Source organism: Schistocerca nitens, chromosome 1 (genome assembly GCF_023898315.1).
Source record: "Schistocerca nitens isolate TAMUIC-IGC-003100 chromosome 1, iqSchNite1.1, whole genome shotgun sequence".
Taxonomy (NCBI): Eukaryota; Metazoa; Arthropoda; class Insecta; order Orthoptera; family Acrididae; genus Schistocerca; species Schistocerca nitens.
The window spans coordinates 1131661449-1131687268 of record NC_064614.1 but is presented as its reverse complement, the minus strand read 5'-3'; the positions used below and the strand labels follow the sequence as shown (position 1 = coordinate 1131687268).

Below are 25820 nucleotides of genomic sequence, written 5' to 3'. Positions count from 1 at the left end.
ACTTGTTGAAATCAGCACATCTGGAAGAAACAGGATGATATTGCACTGGCCAAGGCTGCGGATGGATTTGTTGTAATTTCCAGCTTTCACTAACAAACCTGCTGAGCTGTGACTGCCTGAAGTCGCCTTCTCAGTGTCAGGTGTGGGCATTAGATGCTGTTATGCTGGTGGTTGGAGCACATTGCACAGATCCTGGAAACTGGGGTTGAACTTGAGTTCTTCGTGTGGAGACCTCTGGCAATGCAGTCAGTGGACTCTTTTGCTAAAACAATTCTTGAAAAAATATGCACCTGCTACTAAAACTTGTAACATAGTATTCATTCAACATATATAAAATTAGCAAGTAGTATGTATGATGGGGGAAGAAAAATTGCATGATACCATTCTCTTTGCTGTACATACCATATTGCCTTACCTTCATTTTATCTAGTTGCTGTATTTGTTGCATTTTTCTCCAACTGTTTTTTTTCCAATCTGTTTTTGAAGAACAGGCTGTATAGAGCCTGGAAGCATCAGTATAAAGTGATTCATGATGCCTTATCCATAGCTTTCATTTTTCTTTTTTGAACTTAAAAAAATGTCTTCCATAGTGTACTCCTGAGTTCACATGTCTGCCTTTACAAAATGATGCTATTAAACATGTACCCATGTGCACTCATAACCAACATGTGCTTAACAAAGAATGGTTTTCTGCATGATTGTGAAAATCAATGTGGGATACCACAAATAAGATTTGTAATTGACTGATTCAAAGTTGATGGAAGGATATAATGGGAGGCAGTGTAGGCACAGTTTAAGGGATTTGTAAATTTTCGTGTGTGAACTTTTACTGGTCTTCCCCCCTCCCCCAAAATGGTTCAATAAATCCCAGAAAACTCTATTTTTTATTAAGTTACTCTGGACTACACAATATACAATGACTATCTCTCTTTCTAATTTTTTCATTACGTCTGAGTCTCGAACCTGCTGTAATTTTTATGGAAATTTATTAAATTATGTGTAATATTTCACCATGTCTACATCAGTGAGCAACATGGCAGTGATAAGCTCAATCAGGTAAAATCTCTATCAAAATTTCTGAAATGCTTAACTTGGGGATGGGACAGATACATTATAATTTGTAGTTAAAGTCTTGCAAATTTAACAAAATGACCTGTGAATTGAAAGATAATCAGTGTGAAATAGCGCTGATCATCTAGATCAGGCAGAGGTTTTGAATTGCCTTATTTGCAGACTGTGATTGGAATATACATAGAATAGTGAAATATTTTTCATACTTCATGTCAGTTCTGAGTAATATGTATATATCTCATACTGTGCCTGTTGATTCCATGGTTGGTAATGAATGACCTGCACATCTGCTGAGTCTCATTTTGGATTCAGATTCAATGTAGAAATGAAGTTGTAATACCCCATTAAAGTAGTAACTGGTGACAAATAGAATTTTGCTCAGAGTTGTGCTGCATGCCTTGTGGACTAGTGGTCAGCATTGCTGGCTGGTGTGCTGCGGGTCAGCGTAGCACCATCACCAGCAAATATTTGTTGTTTAGTGTTTATCATTCCTGAAAGTTTTTCAAAACTTTTTATGTTTGTTATGTTCTTATATTCTGGAATATTCTGTGTTTGTATAAATAGCAGTACTCTCCATCCAGGAGGGCAGTGTTCTGTTCTGGGTGTACATTCGTATCTATAATAAACATGTTTATGATGCTAAGTGTTGTACTTCATTGACACCCTGTTCTTGGATTTGGACTTCTGTGTGGAGTAGTGTGTGACATTGTTTGGTGGGGACACTGGGTACTTCAGATATCTACATCACTGTGGCTCCAATTAGGCAATGTAAAAGCTGTCACCTACATGGACAAGAATTGGATTACAAGCAGTATGTCATTCTAAAGGTCCTTATATACAGGATTCCAGTAGATCCTAGTCAACTGTACCTCATGTGTACTTCAGGCATCCACATTGTTTTCCAGAGATAATCTGAACCAACAAGTTGGCTTAATTGATTTGACTGAGTCACCAAATACAGCAGGCGGCATGATGTGATGTTTTTGGCAAATGCGTACTTTTACTTGAACAGTGCTACCAACAATTGTTCGAGAACAACAAAGAGAAGTTTGACAGTTGGATTAATTAAAGTATGTTGAAGAAAACGTTTGGTGACAACCAGCAGCAAGAACAGTTAGTGGAAGAACTATTGAACAACAGGGCCTAACATCATGAGAAAGCTACAATCTTACCTACTGAATGTTTTGGCCGTATGCCACATTATAAATTTGAATGTGGCAGAAGCTGAAAAAATATCACATTTAATGAAAGGGGGTCTCAGAAGACATGTACCAAACTCTTCTGGTAAAGGATATCAATACAATAATTCATCAAGTGGTGCCTACGCATCAAGAAAATGCAACCGAAAATAGTTTGACAAAACATACATGAGCAACTCCAGGATATGGTCTCTGGAGCAGTTATAGAATACCACCAGGACCGTGCCTAGCTTCTCCTGTGCTAGGTAGTTATGGCAACCAGAAATGTCAGACCAAGTACACCAGAGACAGCAGCCGTTAAGTTGTGGAACCTTTACAGCAGGAGGCAACAGAGAATGTAAAAGAATCTTTAGCACCAATCTTAGCCACCAGTCAGACGCATCCTGAAGAAAGGGCTCAGCCAGCTTGGATTTTTCTCACAGCTGCCTAACAACACTCCAGCATCTGACCATCACAGGTGCAACCAACTCTTCCAACTATAACATCCCACAGAACAACAGACATTTGGAGCACAACATGCTAGTATGTTTCTGCTGTGGATGCCATGGACACATTGTACACTACTGCAGAGAAGGATGGTGAGTGTTGAACAATTGTAATGCCACAAGAAGTCAACCATCACAACAATCCTGTTTGTGACATTCAATTGCAGACAACTGCAGCCAACCTGTGGTATGAAGTCCACCACCATACCCTGGGTGAGGTCACCCCTCCAACATGCCATATTCGTTCCCCATTGTTGTACAGAGTTACCAGCCACTCGCCTAGCCACTGAATTCAGGACAACTAAGTAATGTGACCATTTATGGAGGTGAGCTGCCACAGAGGAAAATCCTCCATGAATGACAGTTACTAAGATGTCATAACATCTCAGTGGTGTCTTCACTGACGGCCATTGTGCCCAGACAATAGTAGACTCGGGGGCTTCTGCTTCTTCCGTAATGTCAAAAGCTTATTGTCACCAGCTAAAGAGGACTAAGGTTCATGATACAAAAGTGACCGTGATGAAGGTCATCCAGCTGATAAGTACATGTATAGGAAGGATGACTATCAGTGGCAGAACACAACTCTTCGAATTTGTCATTTTAACAGATTGTAGTCATGATGATGTTATCACATGGGATGTCTTACAGACATCATAAACAGTCATAAACTACAATACATCAGAACTCCAGATTGATGAAGCTGTTCCAAAAAGAACACACAACAAAGATTTCCCTGGACACTTGTTTGCCATTCATGACATCGTTATCTCTCTGTTAGCAAGAAGAGTTCCAGCGATCAATCGAGACACTCTGTTAAACCAGTGAACTTTTGTCAGTTGCAAAAAGATACCAGAGTTCACAAAAGAAATCTACATATGAGTGACAATTATATGCATTGTAGGTGGTCAAAGAGAACTTTGGATCACTAATTGTCACAAGCAGCCACCACTCATCTCTAAAGGCAAGTGTGTAGGAACAACCGAACCAGTCCAGGAGGGGCAGCTCAGTGCTGTTGATGAAAATTTGTGCTCTGGTACCACCACAGAAAACTCAGTGGACGAAGGTACTATTAACTTGTCAATATGATCTGGTCTATCAGAGGAACTTAGGTGAGTGTTAGCCATTCTGTGACAATTTTTTGATGCTTTCCAATTTGTATTGAGGAAAAACCAGATCAATCAACCCACGTTAAAACACTGTATCAGCACTGGCTATCATCCACCAATTAGTCAGTGTTCATATAGGGTACATCAGAAGATAATAAAGGACTGCTGTACCAAGAAGACAGGTCAGGTCATGTCACTTGGAAGAACTACTACAGGGAGAGACAAATTTTCCTGATGTGAAGTACAAGAAAGATCTTTCTTGTCCTTAAGGAGCTGCTAACATCTTCTGCAGCCCTAGTATTGTTTGAAGGGAATTCCAGGACATACATGCACAGGTGCTAGGGCATGGGATAGGTGCAGCTCTTGCACAAATTGAGGAAGGTGCTGGAAAGATAATAACTTATACTTCTAAAGTATTCTGCAAATCTATGATGAACTGCTCTACAACTGAAAAAGTGTCTTGCTGTTGGTTGGGCCATCAACAAGTTGTGGCCCTACTTATTATGCAAAACACAGTTGTGATGGACCACCATTCTCAATGATGGTGGATTAGCCTGAAGAATCTGTAATGTCAACTAGGTGAGATTGTTACTGAGGCTTCAGGAGTAGGATGTCACAGTGGTACACAAAATTGGATGCAAACCGAAGGATGCTGCCTGTCTTTCAAGGAATCCTTTGGCAGAAAACAGTAGTAGGATGAAATCTGTGATTGCTGCATTAAATGACATTGCTATTGAACAGACAGTAGCTGCAGCATTACAGAAAACATGGAGCCCCATGAAGAAGGAGAAAATGACCAAAGGAACATTTCAGTCAGTAAACAGAACACTGCATAAGAGGAACTATGGTCCAATGTGGCAGATGCGGTTGCTCATCATCACGACTCATCTCCAGCCAGCTATCTTACATATTTCTACGATGTTCCAACATCTGCTCCCTGGAATTTGTGAAGACTCTAAGACAGAATTAGATGCAGGTATATCACTACCAATCTGTTACACTATGTGATCCACCATAAGAAATGCCAGCAACTGAAACACCTGCCGCGTCTACCTCTGGTGCATCTAACACAAATTTCACTTGCAGCAGTGCTATTCTAAGGAATTGCAATTGACCTCTTGGGGAAGTTCCCAAAGTTGGCAAATAGGAATCAGTTGATAATAGTCTGCACTGACTATCTCGCCCACTATGCTGTCACCAGAGCTGCGCCAACTGCTAGAGGTTCTTGTAGAAGACATCATTTGGGAGCATGCAGCACCCTGTGTAATGATCTCTGACTGTGGAAAAGTGTACCAGTCTAGACCAGTATCAGAGGTAATTTCATATTGCAACTTCAGCCACAGGATGACAACTGCCTACCACTCATAGATGAGTGGCCTCACAGAATGATTTATTAAAACATTGGAAGATATGCTCTCATTTTATTTGATGTTAAACAGAGAGATTCACATAAAATATTGTCCATGTGGACATTTTCATACAACACAGTGAAGAGAGACTGTAATCTTCATACTACATTTTCTGCTCCACCATCACGAGGCAGAACCAGCAGTTGATATACTCGTACTTTCCCTATTTCATCCAGACAATGCTTAGGATGATTGTGTTAAACACTTCATCAACAGGACCAAAGAAGCAATACAGCTGGTGCTCTTACGTACTATGGACACTGAGGAGAAGGATCGAGAGTGTTGGAACACCAAGCACCAGCCAGTGAACTACAGCCTAGAACTCTTGGTGTGGATTTTTACACCTGTGCAGACTCTCAGAGAAGTAACTAAAGTGCTACTTTTTAACGTATGACATTGTTACATGCTTTCTGGACATCACATGCAAAGTTGAGGATTATGACCCTTCATCAAGAAGACAAATGCAGAGAGACATCATTCATGTTCTTTGTATGAGGCCCTGCAACAGTCCAGGGGCGCATATTTGGAGGGGGGGGGGGGGATTTTTGCTTAAAGAAACTGAAGACACATGAGGTTTGTTCATGGCAACCAAGCTGTCAGTACTTTTTCAAACCCTCGTATCCTGTATGTGTACCTTTTCTTTTTTCTTTTTTTTTTTCTTTTTCATATGAAACGTCATTAAATAATATATGTCAAGCAGATTATTCAAAAATATTCATTTTCACTGTAGTAATTTCATTAATAGATCACACTTTATAGCATACTTCCTCCAGTTGTGTATTCTGTTTGTGGTTCATAGTTAAAATTTCAAATATTTGAACAGCTCCAAAGAGTTCTGAATTATAGATGAAGTATTAGCATCTGCTGAAGGATTTCAGATACAGATGAAGGTATTTATCTCTAATTTTGACCTCAGTTGTGTAATTAATAGCAATCAAACCCTCTGCCAGTACCAATCAACGTATTCTAGATCCCCTGCAGAACAAGGTACAAAAAACAATTTGAAAAAGATTAGCGATTTCTTCACAGCACACTATACTATAACTGTGTAAAGAAAAATATTCTCTTATGTTTTCTTATGTGTACAAGAAACATCCAGGAAATTTGTTTGGATTGTTCAAAAAAGAGTTGATGACTCATAAATTAAAAAAAAATGTAGTTGTGACTTGCACAAAATCAGGAAAGTTCACAAAACTGCTGCAGGAAGAGTTTTTGAAAATTTGTCATTCTTCTGTGCACAGCACAAAATATTCTTTACGTTATTGATTCATGGTTCATGGAGAGGGCAGACAGACAAGATACTTTAGTCACATCTTTGTAGGTGAAAGACAGGCATGCAGCCACACAATAAAAATTATCACACCAAATGTACTCAACTTTGCCAACCCTATGATGTTTGTTTATACAGGCAGGTTATAATTTTCATGAAAGAAATTCAAAATGTTCCTGACTTACTGAAGACTAATAGAGAAATCACCTCAAGGGAAGATCCCATAAAAATATCTTCTTTAATTCTGCATCAACTTAGTGCATTGATTTCATAGGAATGATTAAGTTCACATGGTTTGCATTAAAATTGGCTGAAGATAGAACAATCTTTTTGAATTTAAATGAACTGTATTTTCTGGTATTGCTTCTGAAAAATCATTGTGCGTGCAAGTCACTGTTGTTGTTGTTGTGGTGGTGGTCTTCAGTCCAGAAACTGGTTTGGTGCAGCTCTCCATGCTGCTCTATCCTGTGCAAGGCTTTTCATCTTCTATGAGAAGTCGTAGGGTCAGTATTGCCTCGTATGGTCCTAGCATTTCACCAGAACCCAAAACGATCTGCCCTGATGTCTGCTTCTTCCAGTTTTTCCATCCTTCCGTAAAGAATTCGAGTTAGTATTTTGCAACCATGACTTACTAAATGAATGGTTCCGTAATGTTGACGTCTCACAGTATCTGCTTTCTTTGGAATTTGAATTATTATTATTTTTTTAATCACTTCATGAATTCTTTTGTTGTTATAACATATTTTATAAGAACAGCTTGGTACATGTCTTTGGAAGCCCTTTTCATTAAAGATGAGATTCTTTCGGCTTCTCTCATATTCAGATTCGTAAAAAAAAATGTTCTGTATGTAAGACTGTGTTTTCCCAATGACATTAGACCCTATTCTTCAATAGTTCTTCCCGTTAGTATGCTTTCTGTTGGTTGTCACCAATTCCTCCCCCCTCCCAGTTCGGGCTTTAATTAGTCTCAGTTATCAAGCATCTATTCATTATTCTCGAACCATTTTTGGCCTTTGCTGTCAAAATAAATGCACACATTTGCAAAACACATAACATCATCCCACCTGTAGTGTTTGGTGACTGTTGAATCCTTTGAGCAATTTTGTTGTCCTGACTAGTCTTGCAGGAAAACACTTATGGTTGTGTGTTGCTGTTTATACAAACTTCGAATGTTCCAAACTGTACGGATGCTAGCTTAGTGCCTGCTGCTTCACTCGTGTAAACTGTATGGCCTGCAGAAATCTTTCTGTTTTTGTTTTTATGTAATCGAATTTTTATGTTCTTAAATTGTAACACCTTGTAAGCCTTTCACACTAATTAAGGTCATATAATCATGGTCGTTTCCGAATGTGCTTCTGACCAAAAAGCTATTCTAGTAGCTGGAGTTCAGTGTTTTCATTCTTCTGGAGACATTTCCATAGCAACTTCCATCCCCTAACAAATATTTCTGTATATTTAACAGAGATGCAAAATAACAGTTTTCATAAATTTAGCTTTAAATTTTTTTTGAATGTAATGAAATATTCTCTAAAAAATTTTCATCGTCTATTGCTCTCCCATAGTGGTTGAATTTTCAGAAATACTTTAACTTTTTTTTTTTTTTAATACAAACAAGAAGTCAAATACCAGTTGTCATAGATGTAGCCTTAAAAATCCTTTAGTAGTTCTTTACTTTCAAACAATAAAGAAAAATATCACCCACTATTTTACCTCCATAGTGTTTGAACTTCCAAAAATGCTGAAACACACATTTTTTTATTTTCTGACTGAGAAACCAAGTTTTCATAGTTCAAGCTTCAAAATTCCCTTAATGGTGGCATACTTTCAAAAAGCCATTCATCCCCTATTTCACTCACTTAGGAGTGGAATTTCGGACAATCTTATTTAGGATTGCAACCGGTTCTCGTAAACTACACTCCACAGTATTTGGCTGTACCCCTGCCATTCATCTTCAGGTGAACCTCCAAAGACCAGCGAAGATGTTCTCCTATCCGAGCTACTTAGTGTGCTGAGAGTATTTCTGCACTTGTGTCAGAGGCATGGTGACATCACTAGTGGAACTGCGAAGTTCAGCTGTTTCAGTGTTGTCGCTCGCTGCAGCCATCGGAGCATTCTGGTGTCTTTGTCTGTAGCAAATCTGAGTTGACAGTATTACACGCATTATCCAGCTGGTAGCGAATGTCATGGTTCATTAGATTTTCCATTTTGTGTATTCCAATGGCTTCTCTTATAATGTAGTCCCAAAAAGATGTTACTGTGGCCAAAATTAAAGTTTTGTCGTACTCCATTGGGTTGCAAAAGGTGAGTGCAACATTTATGTTCTGTGCAGTATTCCTTTGTTGTTTGTACTGTATAGGCCATACCACACTGGTACAATTATTCTTCACTGATCCCAGGAGGTCAAAAATCTTAGATGCTAGAAGAAAATCACTTTCACCTTATTCTTGCTATTTTGAAGGAAATATTTTCAACAAAGGGAAGAAAAGCTGGGGACTTTGCTAGTGTGTTCTCCTCTTTATCCAGTTCCTGGTTCTTGGTTTTAGGTGACAATGCCAGGTAGAGTATCCATTGTCTCTGAACATTGGCTTTAAATGTGCACACTCTTTAGGCACATGATGTGCATCTGAATCTGTATGGGCTCTGTGCACAGGAGTTTTAACTGCTCTCATGATTTGGAATTGGTGATTGCAACTCGAAGAGTGTAAGTACAAATTAGTGTGAGTGGGCTTAAGATAAACAGAAGGCCCCAGAGAGCCGTCACTCTTCCATGTAACCAAAACATCCAGATCCAGGAATGGCAGACAGCCATCTTTCTCTAGTTCCATATTAGATCGAATGTTGTCATTAATGGAATTAAGATGATGAAAAACTCCATTAACTTATCTTCTCTTGGAGGCCAGCCACACTATGAAAGTATCATCCACATACCACCAAGAAACAGTTGGTTTAAGAACCACTGATTCAAGTGTCATTCCTCAAAATCCTCCATAAAAAAGTTAGCCACCATTGGAGATGAAAGTGTGTCAATGGCAATGCTGTCAGTATGTTCAAAATATTCTTAGTTAAAAATAAAATAGGTTGAGGAAAGAAAATGCCAAAACAAAGCAGTAATGCTTGAATGAAATTGTACCATTTTGTGCCAAGGAATCAGCAAGAGGTACCTTTGTAAAAAGAGATACTACATCAAAACTCACTATTTAGGTGGAGAGCCTCCAGTCTGTTGGTAAAATTGGCTGAGTTGTGTACATGATGTGGACATTTGCCAATCAATGGTCTTAGCAAGAAAGAAAGCTGTTTGGCTAGAACATATGTGTTGGGTGTCAATATTACTCACTATAGTCTGCAAGGTAAGACCATCTTTGTGCATCTTAGGAAGACCATACGGTCTTGGGGGTATGCTTGATATGTAGTCACAACCACTTGAAGGTCTCAGGAGGTAACGAGGAAGAATTCAGTAGTGCACATGTCTTCCATTGCACTTGTGCTGCAGGATCATAATCAGTCTTGTACTGGATCAATCATTGTACAGGAAGATTGATCACAACCCTACAGCACATGTGCAATGGAAGACATGTACACTCCTTAATTCCTCCTCATTACCTCCAAAGACAATCGAGCAGTTAAGCCCACAGGGCAGCATACCGCCAAGACAGTATTGATGCCCTTACATATGATTAAGCCAGACATCTTGCTTTCTTGCCGAGACCATTGTTTGGTAAATGTCACATCGTATACGGAACTCGACCAATTCTATCAACAGACTGGGGGCTCTCCACTTAACTAGTTTGGATCTTTTAGTGAGTCTTGGTGTAGTATCTCTTTTTATAAAGGATTTCTTGATGCAAATTGGTACAGTTTCTTTCAGGTATCACTGCTTTGTTTTGACACGCTCTTTCCTCAACCTATTTTATGTTCAACCAAGAATATTATGAACAGACTGATGATGTTGCCATGGGCAGCTCCTTATCTCCAATGATGGCAAACTTTTTTTATGAAGGATTGTGAGGAATGAGCACTTGAATCAGTTGTTCTTAAACCAACTGTTTCATGGAGGTACATAGATGATATTTACATAGTATCGCCCCATGGAGAAGATAGGATAATGGAGTTCTTACATCATCTTAACTCCATCAATATCATCATTCGATTTACTGTGGAATAGAGAAAGGTGGCTGTCTCCTATTCCTGGATCTGGATGTTTTGGTTACGCAGAAGGGTGACGGCTCTCTGGGACATTCTGTTTATCTGAAGCCCATTCACACTGATTTGTACTGATTATTCAAATTGCAGTCAACAATCCCAGACCACGAGAGTGCTTAAAAGCCATGTACACGTAGCCCATACAGTTTTGGATGCAGATCGTTTGCCTAAAGAGCTTGCACATTTAAAGACAATGTTCAGGGACAATGGATACCCTATCCCGCAAATAAACAGGGCATTCTCAGCTAAAACCAAGAACTGGGAAGTGGAGAACACGCCAGCAAAGTCCCTAGCATTTCTTCCCTTCATTGTAAATACTCCCTTCAAAATAGCAAGAATCTTTAACGATATTGAGGTGAAAGTGATTTTGCGCCACCATCTAAGATTTCAGATCTACTGGGATCAATGAAGAATAATTCGTTATTTGCAAAAGCTGGGAATTTACATAATACCCTGCCAGTGTGGTATGGCCTAGATAGAAAAAAACAACATGCACAGTACAGAGTGCTGTACAGAACATAAACGTTGCACTCGCCTTTCAGAATCCAGCAAGTCTGCGATTGCGGAACATTGTATTTCCAATGGACATTCAGTGGAGTATGACAAAACTTTAATTTTGGCAACAACATCCTTTTGGGACTCCATTAGAAAAGAATCCATTGAAATACCCATCACGGAAAATCTAACTAGCTGGACAGTGGCTACCAGCTGGATAACATGTGGAATCCTGTCATTTCCGAGAATTGCTGCAGTCTAAGACACCAGGATACTCTGATGATCGCAGCAAGCGGCAAAGCTGAAACAGTGATCTTCACAGTTCCACTAGCAAATGCTTTGCCCACCGGATGGTGCGATCCATCTGCCACCTTTACTCTGATGCAAACATGGCAATATTCTCAGCGTGCTGTAGAGCATGAAGCAGGGAACATACTCATCAGTGATGGCTCACATGAAGATGATTGGCAGTCAAGTTTACAACAGTTGGCTGCAATCCCGAAATCACTTCAAACATTTTATTCACCTGGAAAATTTTAAATTTCACAATCCCTTCTTAAAGGATGCCTAAATATAAAATCCACAGCATCTCCAAACTTAGTTTCTTTCCTTAGCAGTTTGGACTGGGCGATGATGAGTCAGTGAATCAGTCTGACCCTGTTTCACCGCCTTAGGGGTTAAATTTCCAAGAACAGTAAAACACACATTTTTTCATCTCTAACTGAGAGGCCAAATACCAATTTTCAAAGATTTAGCATTAAAAATGCTTTGGCAATGAAATGTTTTTGTAAAACTTCCACCACTTGAGAGGTTGAATTTCCAAAAAGAGTGAAACATGTATTTTTTTTTTATTTCTAGCTGATAAGCCTATTTTAAATTTTCTTAGTTTTAGCTGTAAAAATGCTTTCATAATAAAATGACTTCATAAAAAAAATCTTATCCCCTCTTTCACACCTTAGGGGTCCAATTTCCAAAAATACTGAAGCTGAGAACTCGAATACCAGTGTTCATAGATGTAGCTTTAAAAATATCTTAGTAGGTCTTTAATAATGATATATTTTCAAGAAAAACCTGTAACCCACTATTTTACCCCTATAAGGTTAAATTTCTAAAAATGCTGAAATACGTTTCTTTATTCTGACTGAAACCAAATAGCAATTTTCGTAGGTCTAGCTTCAAAATTGCCTTAATAGCGACATTTTCAATTAGGACATTTCCTGTTATATATGGAGACTACAAACATCAGAATTTTTGAGAACCTTTCAGAGAAGCTAAATCATAAATAACAAATAATTACTGGTGAAGTCAAACAATGGAAACTGCAGGTTGGAATATCAACAGTGTAGGAAAAGATGGATTGCTAATAAAAGGTAGATTGCTACTTATCTTAAAGATGACTCATTAAGTTGGAGACAGGCGCAAGTAAGACACTTACATATAAGCTTTTGGCCACAGCCTTCATCAGAAAAAGAAAGAGAAACACACACCATTCATTCAAACAAGCAAGCACACATAATGCACAGACCAGAATTGTGGTCTGAGCTGCTGGAATTAAGAGTCGTGTGTGTGAGGTGTGCTTACTTGTGTGAATGAGTGGTATGTGTTTCTCTTTCTCTTTCTGATGAAGGCTGTATCCAAAAGCTTGTATGTAAGTGTCTTTTAATTGTGCCTGTGTGCAACAAAGTGTGTCACCTTTATGGTAACTAGCAATCTAACTTTCCCTACATTGTAAGTAATCACTGGTGGTTGGGTGTGACGTCAGCAAGCCAGTGACATTAATTGCTAAATCATATAGTGTGCAGCACAGCTCGCAGTAGTATTAGTAGTTCTAAAGAAATATTTGTATAAAAAATAAGGTGTTTGTAATTTTATCCACAATGTGTGTGTGTATTTTTTATACTGATGACAAAATCAGCTCCATTTAATTTCATTTATTCCAGTGTGTGGGGCTGTTGGTGCACCACATTGTTTAGTCATCTAAGTATATGTTTTGGCGTGGCATGGAATTTAGTACATTAACTGTTCCCCCTCCATACCTCCAATGTGGATCATGTGTTCTAAACTTCTCAGGTGCTCAATAATTTTTACATCAAAAATTTTTGTATGTTGGGATATGTTTGTATGTTGTCTTCACACAAACAACGAGGAGTTATCCAATGCTCCTCTTAATATTTCACCCTTACAGTGTGGTTATGCTATTACATAAGACAGTATCATGAAACGCAAAAACCAGTGTAAATTCTAGATAATTGGCATTGTTTGCAATGAAGTGTCTACAGACATCAATAGCTCCTTGCTTTCCTAATAAGAAACGGGGGTAACAAAGAAAACTCTTTGTCACCTTCGGCTAGCTACGTCACATAGAAAACACATTATGGTGTTTATTAGTGTGAGGACCAATATTTCAGTCAACATTTATTTACTTAATAGCATGTGTACTAATGCAGTAGTCACAGAAAAATTAGTACAAGGAAACACATTTATGAGAAAAAGCATAATTTGAAGATACCAGTCACATGCCTTTCATGTGCTTTTGCTTAAAACTAACGTAGCATGAAAGACGGACAGTGAATTTACGGAACAGGAAGCACTGCTAACATTTTAGTTACAATGGAATCCACAGCTACCACAAATTGGCTAACTGATGACATTCTGCCACACTTGCTGTCATAAGATGTATTGAAATATCCATTTATTTTGCTTTTGTAACGGTGCAGTCTTGGCAGAGTGAAGGAATTTTCTGATGATTATGTAGTAGAGCCCTTTGATACACTGCTTTAGTAATTTTTATTTTTAACATCATGAAGCGTGTTGCTCACATAATCATCTTCAGGTAGCTTAAGGTACTTTCACATACACCTGAAGCTGATGGCACAACTATCAAAATGTGTAATGGCATTAAAAATAAAAACAACTGACTGAAGCAGTGTACCGTTAATTTTCATGTATTTTCTAGTCAGTCACAGCCCCTAACAAGCAGTCAGTTATGGGCAAGATATTTGGTGGCCCATTGAAAGAACATACTTCAGTTAGTCAAAGCATTCATCAAATCAAACAATGGTAGAAAGTAGGGGACATGTTAGACTTAACAATTAAATGCAAGACACCAAGTACATCTCAGACAGCAGTGATGTAGCATACCACCCAGTATTAATAAGAATATACTATCCATAAAAAAAAAGACATTTCAATCCACCGAACAGCAGAAAGGTATTCAAAAGCAATGAGGTGTATGTACAACTGAAAAAATACTCATTTGATTTCTGTGTATGAGAGTTCAGATAATTTTAATTATTATACAGTTTTGTTTGATGGAAAAAGGAATAGGGAAGAGGCTACCTATTTTTCCAACGTAACTCTTATGTGAATGGAATGACTGTTGTGTACATGGAAAGTTTTGTGTTACAGCGGCCTTGGTGAGCAGTTCCCTCCTGCAGAGTGCTCCATCCATTCGTCCAGCAGCTCAGCCGCCCCTTGTGGGACTGGGCAGTGCTCATGCCGCAGGGCTTTCCACTGTCGGAATGACTCCTCCCATCATGGCTACTGCACAAGCCCCACTACATACATCTGTAATGCCTCCAAGCAGCATCCCCAGCATGGTACCACCAATGAGAGCACCTCTGGCACCTGGAGCACCTGTTCCTCTCGTACAAACCGCCAGCCTACCCCTAGCAGCAGGCAGCAGTTTACCACTTGCACCGGGTACCAGCTTACCACTTGCATCAGGCACTGTCTTACCACTCGCACCAGGCACCAGCTTACCACTCGCACCAGGGACTGGCTTACCCCTCGCACCAGGCACCAATCTGCCCATTGCATCTAGCACGAATGTTCCGCTTGCATCAGGTTTGACAAGTATCAGCAGTACACCTTCACTGGTGATGCCAGCAACTGTCCAGACTTCTGTTCCGATGGGTGTACCTCTTACGCAGCCTCTCACTAATGGGTCCATATTAACTGGCCAAGGACCAGTGCCATCAAGGCCTCCACCAGGTAATGGAAAAGTAATTTATACCATGAACCTATTTTGTTACTGTGATAAGTGTTTTTTGTTAAGGGAAGTCATTGTCCTCCACAGGCTTTTATTCTTGAAGTTAACACTTTATGTCATACTTTTGTTATATTAGCTAATTTTGCCCCCTGGGCATTTTTCAGTCTCTCTCTTTCACAGTGAGAATCTCTAGTCACATATCTTATCTTCAACACATTCGTGTGAAGGCAGCTCGATCTAATGATATCCCTAATAAAGGTTAAATATCAATGTGGTGGTAATAGGAATTGTGACGAAGGTAGCTTAAAAATACTCAAAGGGACAAAATTATCTAATAGTACAAAAGGATGAAATAGTGTTTTTCAAAAATAAAAATGGTAACACAGGACAATGGCTGCTGTCAATAATTTGGCATTGGCTGTAGATACAAAGGACTAAAAGCCCTTTTCTTGAATTTAGTGTAGAAAGTGAGTTTGTTGTCTTTTACATAGGGCTATAATAGGAACTTATATTTAACATTTTGCAGTTAGACTTTATATATACTAAAAGATTCAATGCTGTTTTCACAAATAAGAATCGCTTCCTTGACATTTGTTTGGGGGGGGGGGGGGGGGAGGGGGGGGGACAAGAAGATGGTAAAGATATGAAACAAGTTACTCAGAACACAAAATTTATGGCAGAACAAAAATTGTGTAAAGGAAAATGAGCATAGTGTGTTGTAAAATAGATGGATTTTTTGCCACCTCCTATGTTTCTCACTCTTTATTTCTACACCTTATTCCATTTTGTCTAGTTGTTTACCTTTTAATAACAAAAATGGAAATTCTTGGATGAAAAAATATGTAAAATAAGGAGAAGGCAACCATTTACCTGTAAAGGAGTGGTGCACGGCACACACAAACACTTAATAGAAAGTGTTTAACACTAGCTTTCGATCTCTTGGTATTTTTCTACTAAGAACTTGAAAGCTAATGTTACTGCTTTCTGTTATGTTTTTCTGTGCACCATGCACCAATCCTCTGTAGGTAAGTGGTCTCTTTTGCTATATTTTACATGTTAATCTTTGAAGTCTTTTTCCCCATTTTTTTCTTAGTTTCTTGAAATACACAGTATGATTTTGGAAGTATTCAAAAAATTGTGGATGTTTCTCCAAAACTGAACATACATATATGGGATCATACCAAAATATAAAACATTGAAATTTGAAGCCTTTTGTGCCAGAATTTGATTTTACCTACCATTGAACAGGAAACTTTTTTTGTTGTTGCTGTTGAACGTAGCAGAATTACTGACCAGTAATAGCTTCCTTGTGTGCTTGAATTTGTCTATTGAAACAGTGTAGTTATGATTTGATGGGTATTTAGACAGCTGTGGGGATATCACATGCTTCATGTGAAATCAGTTCATTAATGATAGGAATATCTTTGTGATGTAGTATGTATCCATAATCAAGGATGAAGAACATATCTCCAGGCAAAATGTTAATAATGATAATGTGACTAAACAGTTACCAAAATGTTTTCAATATTCTTACAGAGGTCATAGAAATAAAGTGGAGAGCCAGACGAAACTGGTTCTACATCTACATTTATACTCCGCAAGCCACCCAACGGTGTGTGGCGGAGGGCACTTTACGTGCCACTGTCATTACCTCCCTTTCCTGTTCCAGTCGCGTATGGTTCGCGGGAAGAACGACTGTCTGAAAGCCTCCGTGCGCGCTCTAATCTCTCTAATTTTACATTCGTGATCTCCTCGGGAGGTATAAGTAGGGGGAAGCAATATATTCGATACCTCATCCAGAAACGCACCCTCTCGAAACCTGGCGAGCAAGCTACACCGCGATGCAGAGCGCCTCTCTTGCAGAGTCTGCCACTTGAGTTTATTAAACATCTCCATAACGCTATCACGGTTACCAAATAACCCTGTGACGAAACGCACCGCTCTTCTTTGGATCTTCTCTATCTCCTCCGTCAACCCGATCTGGTACGGATCCCACACTGATGAGCAATACTCAAGTATAGGTGAATGAGTGTTTTGTAAGCTGCCACCTTTGTTGATGGACTACATTTTCTAAGGACTCTCCCAATGAATCTCAACCTGGTACCCGCCTTACCAACAATTAATTTTATATGATCATTCCACTTCAAATCGTTCCGCACGCATACTCCCAGATATTTTACAGAAGTAACTGCTACCAGTGTTTGTTCCGCTATCATATAATCATACAATAAAGGATCCTTCTTTCTATGTATTCGCAATACATTACATTTGTCTATGTTAAGGGACAGTTGCCACTCCCTGCACCAAGTGCCTATCCGCTGCAGATCTTCCTGTATTTCGCTACAATTTTCTAATGCTGCAACTTCTCTGTATACTACAGCATCATCCGCGAAAAGCCGCATGAAACTTCCGACACTATCTACTAGGTCATTTATATATATTGTGAAAAGCAATGGTCCCATAACAGTCCCCTGTGGCACGCCAGAGGTTACCTTAACATCTGTAGACATCTCTCCATTGATAACAACATGCTGTGTTCTGTTTGCTAAAAACTCTTCAATCCAGCCACACAGCTGGTCTGATATTCCATAGGCTCTTACTTTGTTTATCAGGCGACAGTGCGGAACTGTATCGAACGCCTTCCGGAAGTCAAGAAAAATAGCATCTACCTGGGAGCCTGTATCTAATATTTTCTGGGTCTCATGAACAAATAAAGCGAGTTGGGTCTCACACGATCGCGGTTTCCGGAATCCATGTTGATTCCTACATAGTAGATTCTGGGTTTCCAAAAATGACATGTTACTCAAGCAAAAAACATGTTCTAAAATTCTACAACAGATCGACGTCAGAGATATAGGTCTATAGTTTTGTGCATCTGCTCGACGACCCTTCTTGAAGACTGGGATTACCTGTGCTCTTTTCCAATCATTTGGAACCCTCCGTTCCTCTAGAGACTTGCGGTACACGGCTGTTAGAAGGGGGGCAAGTTCTTTCACGTAATCTGTGTAGAATCGAATTGGTATCCCGTCAGGTCCAGTGGCCTTTCCTCTGTTGAGTGATTCCAGTTGCTTTTCTATTCCTTGGACACTTACACTCCTGGAAATGGAAAAAAGAACACATTGACACCGGTGTGTCAGACCCACCATACTTGCTCCGGACACTGCGCGAGGGCTGTACAAGCAATGATCACACGCACGGCACAGCGGACACACCAGGACCCGCGGTGTTGGCCGTCGAATGGCGCTAGCTGCGCAGCATTTTTGCACCGCCGCCGTCAGTGTCAGCCAGTTTGCCGTGGCATACGGAGCTCCATCACAGTCTTTAACACTGGTAGCATGCCGCGACAGCGTGGACGTGAACCGTATGTGCAGTTGACTGACTTTGAGCGAGGGCGTATAGTGGGCATGCGGGAGGCCGGGTGGACGTACCGCCGAATTGCTCAACACGTGGGGCGTGAGGTCTCCACAGTACATCGGTGTTGTCGCCAGTGGTCGGCGGAAGGTGCACGTGCCCGTCGACCTGGGACCGGACCGCAGCGATGCACGGATGCACGCCAAGACCGTAGGATCCTACGCAGTGCCGTAGGGGACCGCACCGCCACTTCCCAGCAAATTAGAGACACTGTTGCTCCTGGGGTATCGGCGAGGACCATTCGCAACCGTCTCCATGAAGCTGGGCTACGGTCCCGCACACCGTTAGGCCGTCTTCCGCTCACGCCCCAACATCGTGCAGCCCGCCTCCAGTGGTGTCGCGACAGGGGTGAATGGAGGGACGAATGGAGACGTGTCGTCTTCAGCGATGAGAGTCGCTTCTGCCTTGGTGCCAATGATGGTCGTATGAGTGTTTGGCGCCGTGCAGGTGAGCGCCACAATCAGGACTGCATACAACCGAGGCACACAGGGCCAACACCCGGCATCATGGTGTGGGGAGCGATCTCCTACACTAGCCGTACACCACTGGTGATCGTTGAGGGGACACTGAATAGTGCATGGTACATCCAAACCGTCATCGAACCCATCGTTCTACCATTCCTAGACCGGCAAGGGAACTTGCTGTTCCAACAGGACAATGCACATCCGCATGTATCCCGTGCCACCCAACGTGCTCTAGAAGGTGTAAGTCAACTACCCTGGCCAGCAAGATCTCTGGATCTGTCCCCCATTGAGCATGTTTGGGACTGGATGAAGCGTCGTCTCACGCGGTCTGCACGTCCAGCACGAACGCTGGTCCAACTGAGGCGCCAGGTGGAAATGGCATGGCAAGCCGTTCCACAGGACTACATCCAGCATCTCTACGATCGTCTCCATGGGAGAATAGCAGCCTGCATTGCTGCGAAAGGTGGATATACACTGTACTAGTGCCGACATTGTGCATGCTCTGTTGCCTGTGTCTATGTGCCTGTGGTTCTGTCAGTGTGATCATGTGATGTATCTGACCCCAGGAATGTGTCAATAAAGTTTCCCCTTCCTGGGACAATGAATTCACGGTGTTCTTATTTCAATTTCCAGGAGTGTATTTCGATGTCAGCCATTTTTTCGTTTGTGCGAGGATTTAGGGAAGGAACTGCAGTGCGGTCTTCCTCTGTGAAACAGCTTTGGAAAAAGGTGTTTAGTATTTCAGCTTTACGCGTGTCATCCTCTGTTTCAATACCATCATCATCCCGGAGTGTCTGGATATGCTGTTTCGAGCCACTTACTGATTTAACATAAGACCAGAACTTCCTAGGATTTTCTGTCAAGTCGGTACATAGAATTTTACTTTCGAATTCACTGAACGCTTCACGCATAGCCCTCCTTACGCTAACTTTGACATCGTTTAACTGTCTGAGAGGTTTTGGCTGCGTTTAAACTTGGAGTGAAGCTCTCTTTGCTTTCGCAGTAGTTTCCTAACTTTGTTGTTGTACCACAGTGGGTTTTTCCTGTACCTCACAGTTTTACTCGGCACGTACCTGTCTAAAATGCATTTTACGATTGCCTTGAACTTTTTCCATAAACTCTCAACATTGTCAGTGTCGGAACAGAAATTTTCGTTTTGATCTGTTGGGTAGTCTGAAATCTGCCTTCTATTACTCTTGCTAAACAGATAAACCTTCCTCCCTTTTTTTGTATTCCTATTAACTTCCATATTCAGGGATGCTGCAACGGCCTTATGATAACTGATTCCCTGTTCTACACATACAGAGTCGAAAAGTTTAATTGCTCGAGGTAATTTTCGGATAGTGCACTCAGTATAATGTCACTCGATGCTCTGTCCCTACCACCCGTCCTAAACATCTGAGTGTCCCAGTCTATATCTGGTAAATTGAAATCTCCACCTAAGACTATAACATGCTGAGAAAATTTATGTGAAATGTATTCCAAATTTTCTCTCAGTTGTTCTGCCACTAATGCTGCTGAGTCGGGAGGTCGGTAAAAGGAGCCAATTATTAACCTAGCTCGGTTGTTGAGTGTAACCTCCACCCATAATAATTCACAGGAACTATCCACTTCTACTTCACTACAGGATAAACTAATACTAACAGTGATGAACACTCCACCACCGGTTGCATGCAATCTATCCTTTCTAAATACCGTCTGTACCTTTGTAAAAATTTCGGCAGAGTTTATCTCTGGCTTCAGCCAGCTTTCTGTACTTATAACGATTTCAGCTTCGGTGCTTTCTATTAGCGCTTGAAGTTCCGGTACTTTACCAACGCAGCTTCGACAGTTGACAATTACAATACCGATTGCTGCTTGGTCCCCGCATGTCCTGACTTTGCCCCGCACCCGTTGAGGCTGTTGCCCTTTCTGTACTTGCCCAAGGCCATCTAACCTAAAAAACCGCCCAGCCCATGCCACACAACCCCTGCCACCCGTGTAGCCGCTTGTTGCGTGTAGTGGACTCCTGACCTATCCAGCGGAACCCGAAACCCCACCACCCTATGGCGCAAGTCGAGGAATCTGCAGCCCACATGGTCGCAGAACCGTCTCAGCCTCTGATTCAGACCCTCCACTCGGCTCTGTACCAAAGGTCCGCAGTCAGTCCTGTCGATGATGCTGCAGATGGTGAGTTCTGCTTTCATCCCGCTAGCGAGACTGGCAGTCTTCACCAAATCAGATAGCCGCCGGAAGCCAGAGAGGATTTCCTCCGATCCATAGCGACACACATCATTGGTGCCGACATGAGCGACCACCTGCAGATGGGTGCACCCTGTACCCTTCATGGCATCCGGAAGGACCCTTTCCACATCTGGAATGACTCCCCCCGGTATGCACACGGAGTGCACATTAGTTTTCTTCCCCTCTCTTGCTGCCATTTCCCTATGGGGCCCCATTACGCGCCTGACGTTGGAGCTCCCAACTACCAGTAAGCCCACCCTCTGCGACCGCCCGGATCTTGCAGACTGAGGGGCAACCTCTGGAACAGGACAAGCAGCTATGTCAGGCCGAAGATCAGTATCAGCCTGAGACAGAGCCTGAAACCGGTTCGTCAGACAAACTGGAGAGGCCTTCCGTTCAGCCCTCCGGAAAGTCTTTCGCCCCCTGCCACACCTTGAGACGACCTCCCACTCTACCACAGGTGATGGATCAGCCTCAATGCGGGCAGTATCCCGGGCAACCACAATCGTAGTCCGATCGGGGGATGCGTGGGACGAGCTGGCTGTCCCCGACAAACCCCCATTGTTACTACATATGTGAAATGTTCTGTGGGAGTGACTGCAATAGCTTCCACACAAACTGAAATGGTACCCAAGCTACAGCCAAACTATCTTTTATAAAGACAGGCATTTAGTGAGAATGTTATGTGTATTTCTGATTAGTATGAATGTTTGGTAGTATGAATTACTATGAATGATGAAACAAGATTATGTGTAAAACCCAATAGAGCTCCAAGGACATTTATGTCATCATTGAGAACAAACTTGAAAACACCAAAAATGTTTTCTTTCTTTCTTCTAGAAATTTTTTTGTCTCTCTTTTGCCATGATAATCAATCAGAATCACTTGTCCCTCGGCTTGTTAGAACTTTGTGTGCAGAAGAAATGTGACAGCAATATGTTGGCTGTTTTACCGTTAACATACAGAATATGTTCTGACCATAATTTCTCCCTCGCATCCAATGTGGTAAGCTATGAATAGTTGTTACTGCCATTCCAATGTTTTTGGGGTTGCAAAAATATGTAATTCAGTTTAAATATAGCAAGAGTAATTTTGTGATGTTATAATCACAAGCTGGACACAGTTGTGTAAAGAACTGCAGAATACACTACATCCATTATGTATTACCCATTCAATGGAAAGTGTTTTGTAAGAGTTTTGAAAACTTGAGGACAATGGTTGTTAAATACTGTGAGAAGCGCCTACAGATAGTTGACTGTTCAGAACACTATGATCATTGTGTAGCTGTGTGTGTGTGCACACATGTGCAAGAACCTTGTATTATGTACATTACTGAAATTTTATCTCAAATTTTCAGTTTCTCTTCAAAAGAATGTACATTCTGAGCAAACAAAATCCCATTAAAATAATTGTGAAAACACAGAATGGTCTGGTTATCAATAGTGGAAGTCGTTGGTTGAATAAGGAAATTATTTCTGTTTCTTCACCATATTTTTTGTGTCACTGAAATATACCATAAGTGTTGTCATTTTAATCTGAATTTATTGCAACCGTCTGCATGTTATGAAAGCAGAAGGAACATTGCAGCAATACTGCTTTTGTACTTCTAAACTCCACCACTGATCATTTTCACAGTGACAGTTGAAATGTAAAAAGAACGTGTATGGCATCAGTACTTTGCTTAAATCTATCTTTTTTAACTTTCTCAGTTGGAACCTCAGTGCCGCCTGCAGCTCCTCTGGAAAAAGTGGCTTCTATGGATTCACCGTGAGTTACTTGCAAAACATTTGTTAAGATAACTTGACTTAGTTGTTGCCATAGAGTTGTGAGTCATTGTATGCAAATTTAATAAATTTAATTTTCCTCCAGTTTGTCAGCAGGCTCACCCTTGCAAGAATGGGCTGTACCTCATCAGTCCAAACTGAAGTATACACAGTTGTTCAACACGACTGACCGAGCACGGTCAGGCTATTTATCGGGGCCACAAGCGCGAAATATCATGGTGCAGACACAATTACCACAGCCTATTTTGGCCCAGATCTGGTAAGAGTTTTTTTACTCGAATGTAAAAATAATTTGGTTACGTTTTAAATTTACACAGTACACGCATCCATCACACTCGACTGTACTCTACAAATATACATATTACGCAATTCTCACATATTCGAATGGAAAGGTGCCAATGTGCATGGAAGTAGAACACCATTTCTGTTGGCGACTGACTCTACTGCATGAAATATCCCAGACAACATCTGTGTTTCTTGTGTAGTTAATTTCCAAGACTGGATGCCATATAATTACTATTTAAGGGGGACGTGAAGATTTTGTATGGAAGACTGCATATTTCACATGAGCCGATTAATGTCCTTTGATATGAGTGTGGTGGTGGTGGTGGTGGTGGTGGTGGTGGTGGTGGTGGTGGTATGTTAATGATTGTTGTAGTTTGCCTTGTATGTTTCTATATGCATTCTGTAAGTTGTTACATGGAAGATTCTCACAAGTAGCTAGATATCCAGATATTGGTTGTTGATCCTCCTTTGAGACCATGCCCATTTAAGCGAATATAATCTAGTTTTAACAAACTGAACATCCTCCATCCCTCTATGGGCATATATTGAGAACATCATGCACAATGTGTAAGCTACTCATGTAAGTTGAAACAAAACCAAGCACGGGTACTGATTATTTTTTAAAATGTATGTATACTTGTGTAGTTTGCTGTGATGTGGATTGAAGTCAGTGTGCAATAAGCATGATGTAATTGACATCAGTCAGAGAGCTGAAAACTGGCTTAAAATGTAATAATGCACAACAGGGACTGCTTACTTCTCCGTCATGGAACTTTATACATATTTTTAACCTTGGGTCTGTGAATAGAGGGTCTTTTTTTGGGAACAACACAATAAATAAGAAAAAAGAAAAAGTATAAAAAATACCAATGTTGAAGTATTGTTACAGAGATTTGACCTAAAATTAGAAGCAACTCTAGAGAAACTCAGTGAGGTTGGACCAACTGGTCTGGTGCCGTCAACAACAGATCACTGAGTGGGAACAGAAAAGACAACAAAGAAAGAATCAGATGGAGATGCCACTACAGAAAAACAAAGTTCAGTGAGTAATCTGGAGAGACAACCTGAGCCATAGAAAAGGTAGAGGCCAAGAACAAATGGTGTGGTAAGACGAGACATTAGTGAAGTGAATAAAACACTGAGTTTTGTGTCACTGCATGGTGGAGCGTATAAGTTGGTTATGTTGTGGAATGGTATATGGCATCATGGCAAGGTGACAGATGTTAGCACTCATGATTTTACTACCTCCACCTAGCAATAGAGATCAAATTCCACTCTCTCCAGCAGACTTTGTCTCGAGACTGGGATACCAGAAGCACTGTTAAAAGTATCTTCCTTAATTTTGATAACTGTTAAGTTAGTAAAGTGGGTAAATAGTCAGCGTCTCACCTACAGTCCATCGTTCTTTGCCCTAATGAATGTGTTGGGCGATGACTAAGTAAGTTTCATAATAGGTAATCCATGATAACTTTAAGCTCAGTAATGAAAGTAAAATGTAAGAACACTGAGATCTTGTACCCTTCTGGACAAATTCTTGTGATGAAAATTGTCTCCTATATGGAAATTTGAGTATAGATTTTGGAAGAATGCTGATGCGAGAAGTTGTGTTTGTAATGGTGAGGAGAAAGAGTAATCTTGCAATAGTACTCTATCTCATATTTGTAATACTGGAACAGGAGAAACTCAGATTTCAGAGAGCACACAAAATAGCTGTATTCAGGCGAAGTTAGTTGTGTCTTTCCTCTATTAAAGTGGCAGTATCAAGAGTTGTGTCTTTTTTAGCTCCTAGTTGGCTATTTCTGGTCTGTATCTGGCTATAGACAGATTGTTGTTTATGTTAGTAGTAGTAGTAAGTTTTTAGCTTCTGCTATCTTGTTGCCCAAATATAATATATTTATAGGCTGATTGTCAATCAAGGCAGTTACTAATAATATTACAGTCAGCGCAAAAGCATTTCATTACAAACTATGAACTTGTCATTTATTGCTTATCTATTTCACTATTATTAGGACATTCAATCATGGTTGTTACATTTATGTTTTTGTTCAGGGCACTAGCAGATATGGATACAGATGGAAGACTTTCTTGTGAAGAGTTTGTTCTTGCTCTTCACTTGTGTGACATGGCAAAAGCAGGGGAGAAGCTACCTGCTGTGCTTCCTCCAGAGCTTGTACCACCAACATTCCGGAGACAGCGACAGGGAAGCCTTACTGGAAGCATTACGGGTTCTATAGATGCTTCTGAAAATAAAGATGCTGCTGCAAGTATCTCCACTGGTAGGTTTTATTTCTTGCTCATACTATTGACAAGTCATGCTTAGTTATTACATATTGCATTATAATTGCGTTTTCTTTCTTTGTACTTTTGTAATATACAGCTTTTACTAAAAGAATTTCAAGAATTGTCTTGTTAGTCATTAAAAATTAG

At 40.6% G+C, this 25820-nt stretch overlaps 1 protein-coding gene across 1 annotated transcript in view; it reads left to right on the top strand.

Moving 5' to 3' along the window:
• The window catches only part of LOC126199401 (intersectin-1-like), a 305182-nt gene that overhangs the window by 61742 nt on the left and 217620 nt on the right, over window positions 1-25820 (top strand). The window contains 4 exon segments of the mRNA XM_049936323.1: window positions 14644-15228; window positions 23034-23091; window positions 23194-23367; window positions 25443-25669. Of these exon segments, the coding sequence (XP_049792280.1) occupies window positions 14644-15228; window positions 23034-23091; window positions 23194-23367; window positions 25443-25669 (1044 nt within the window).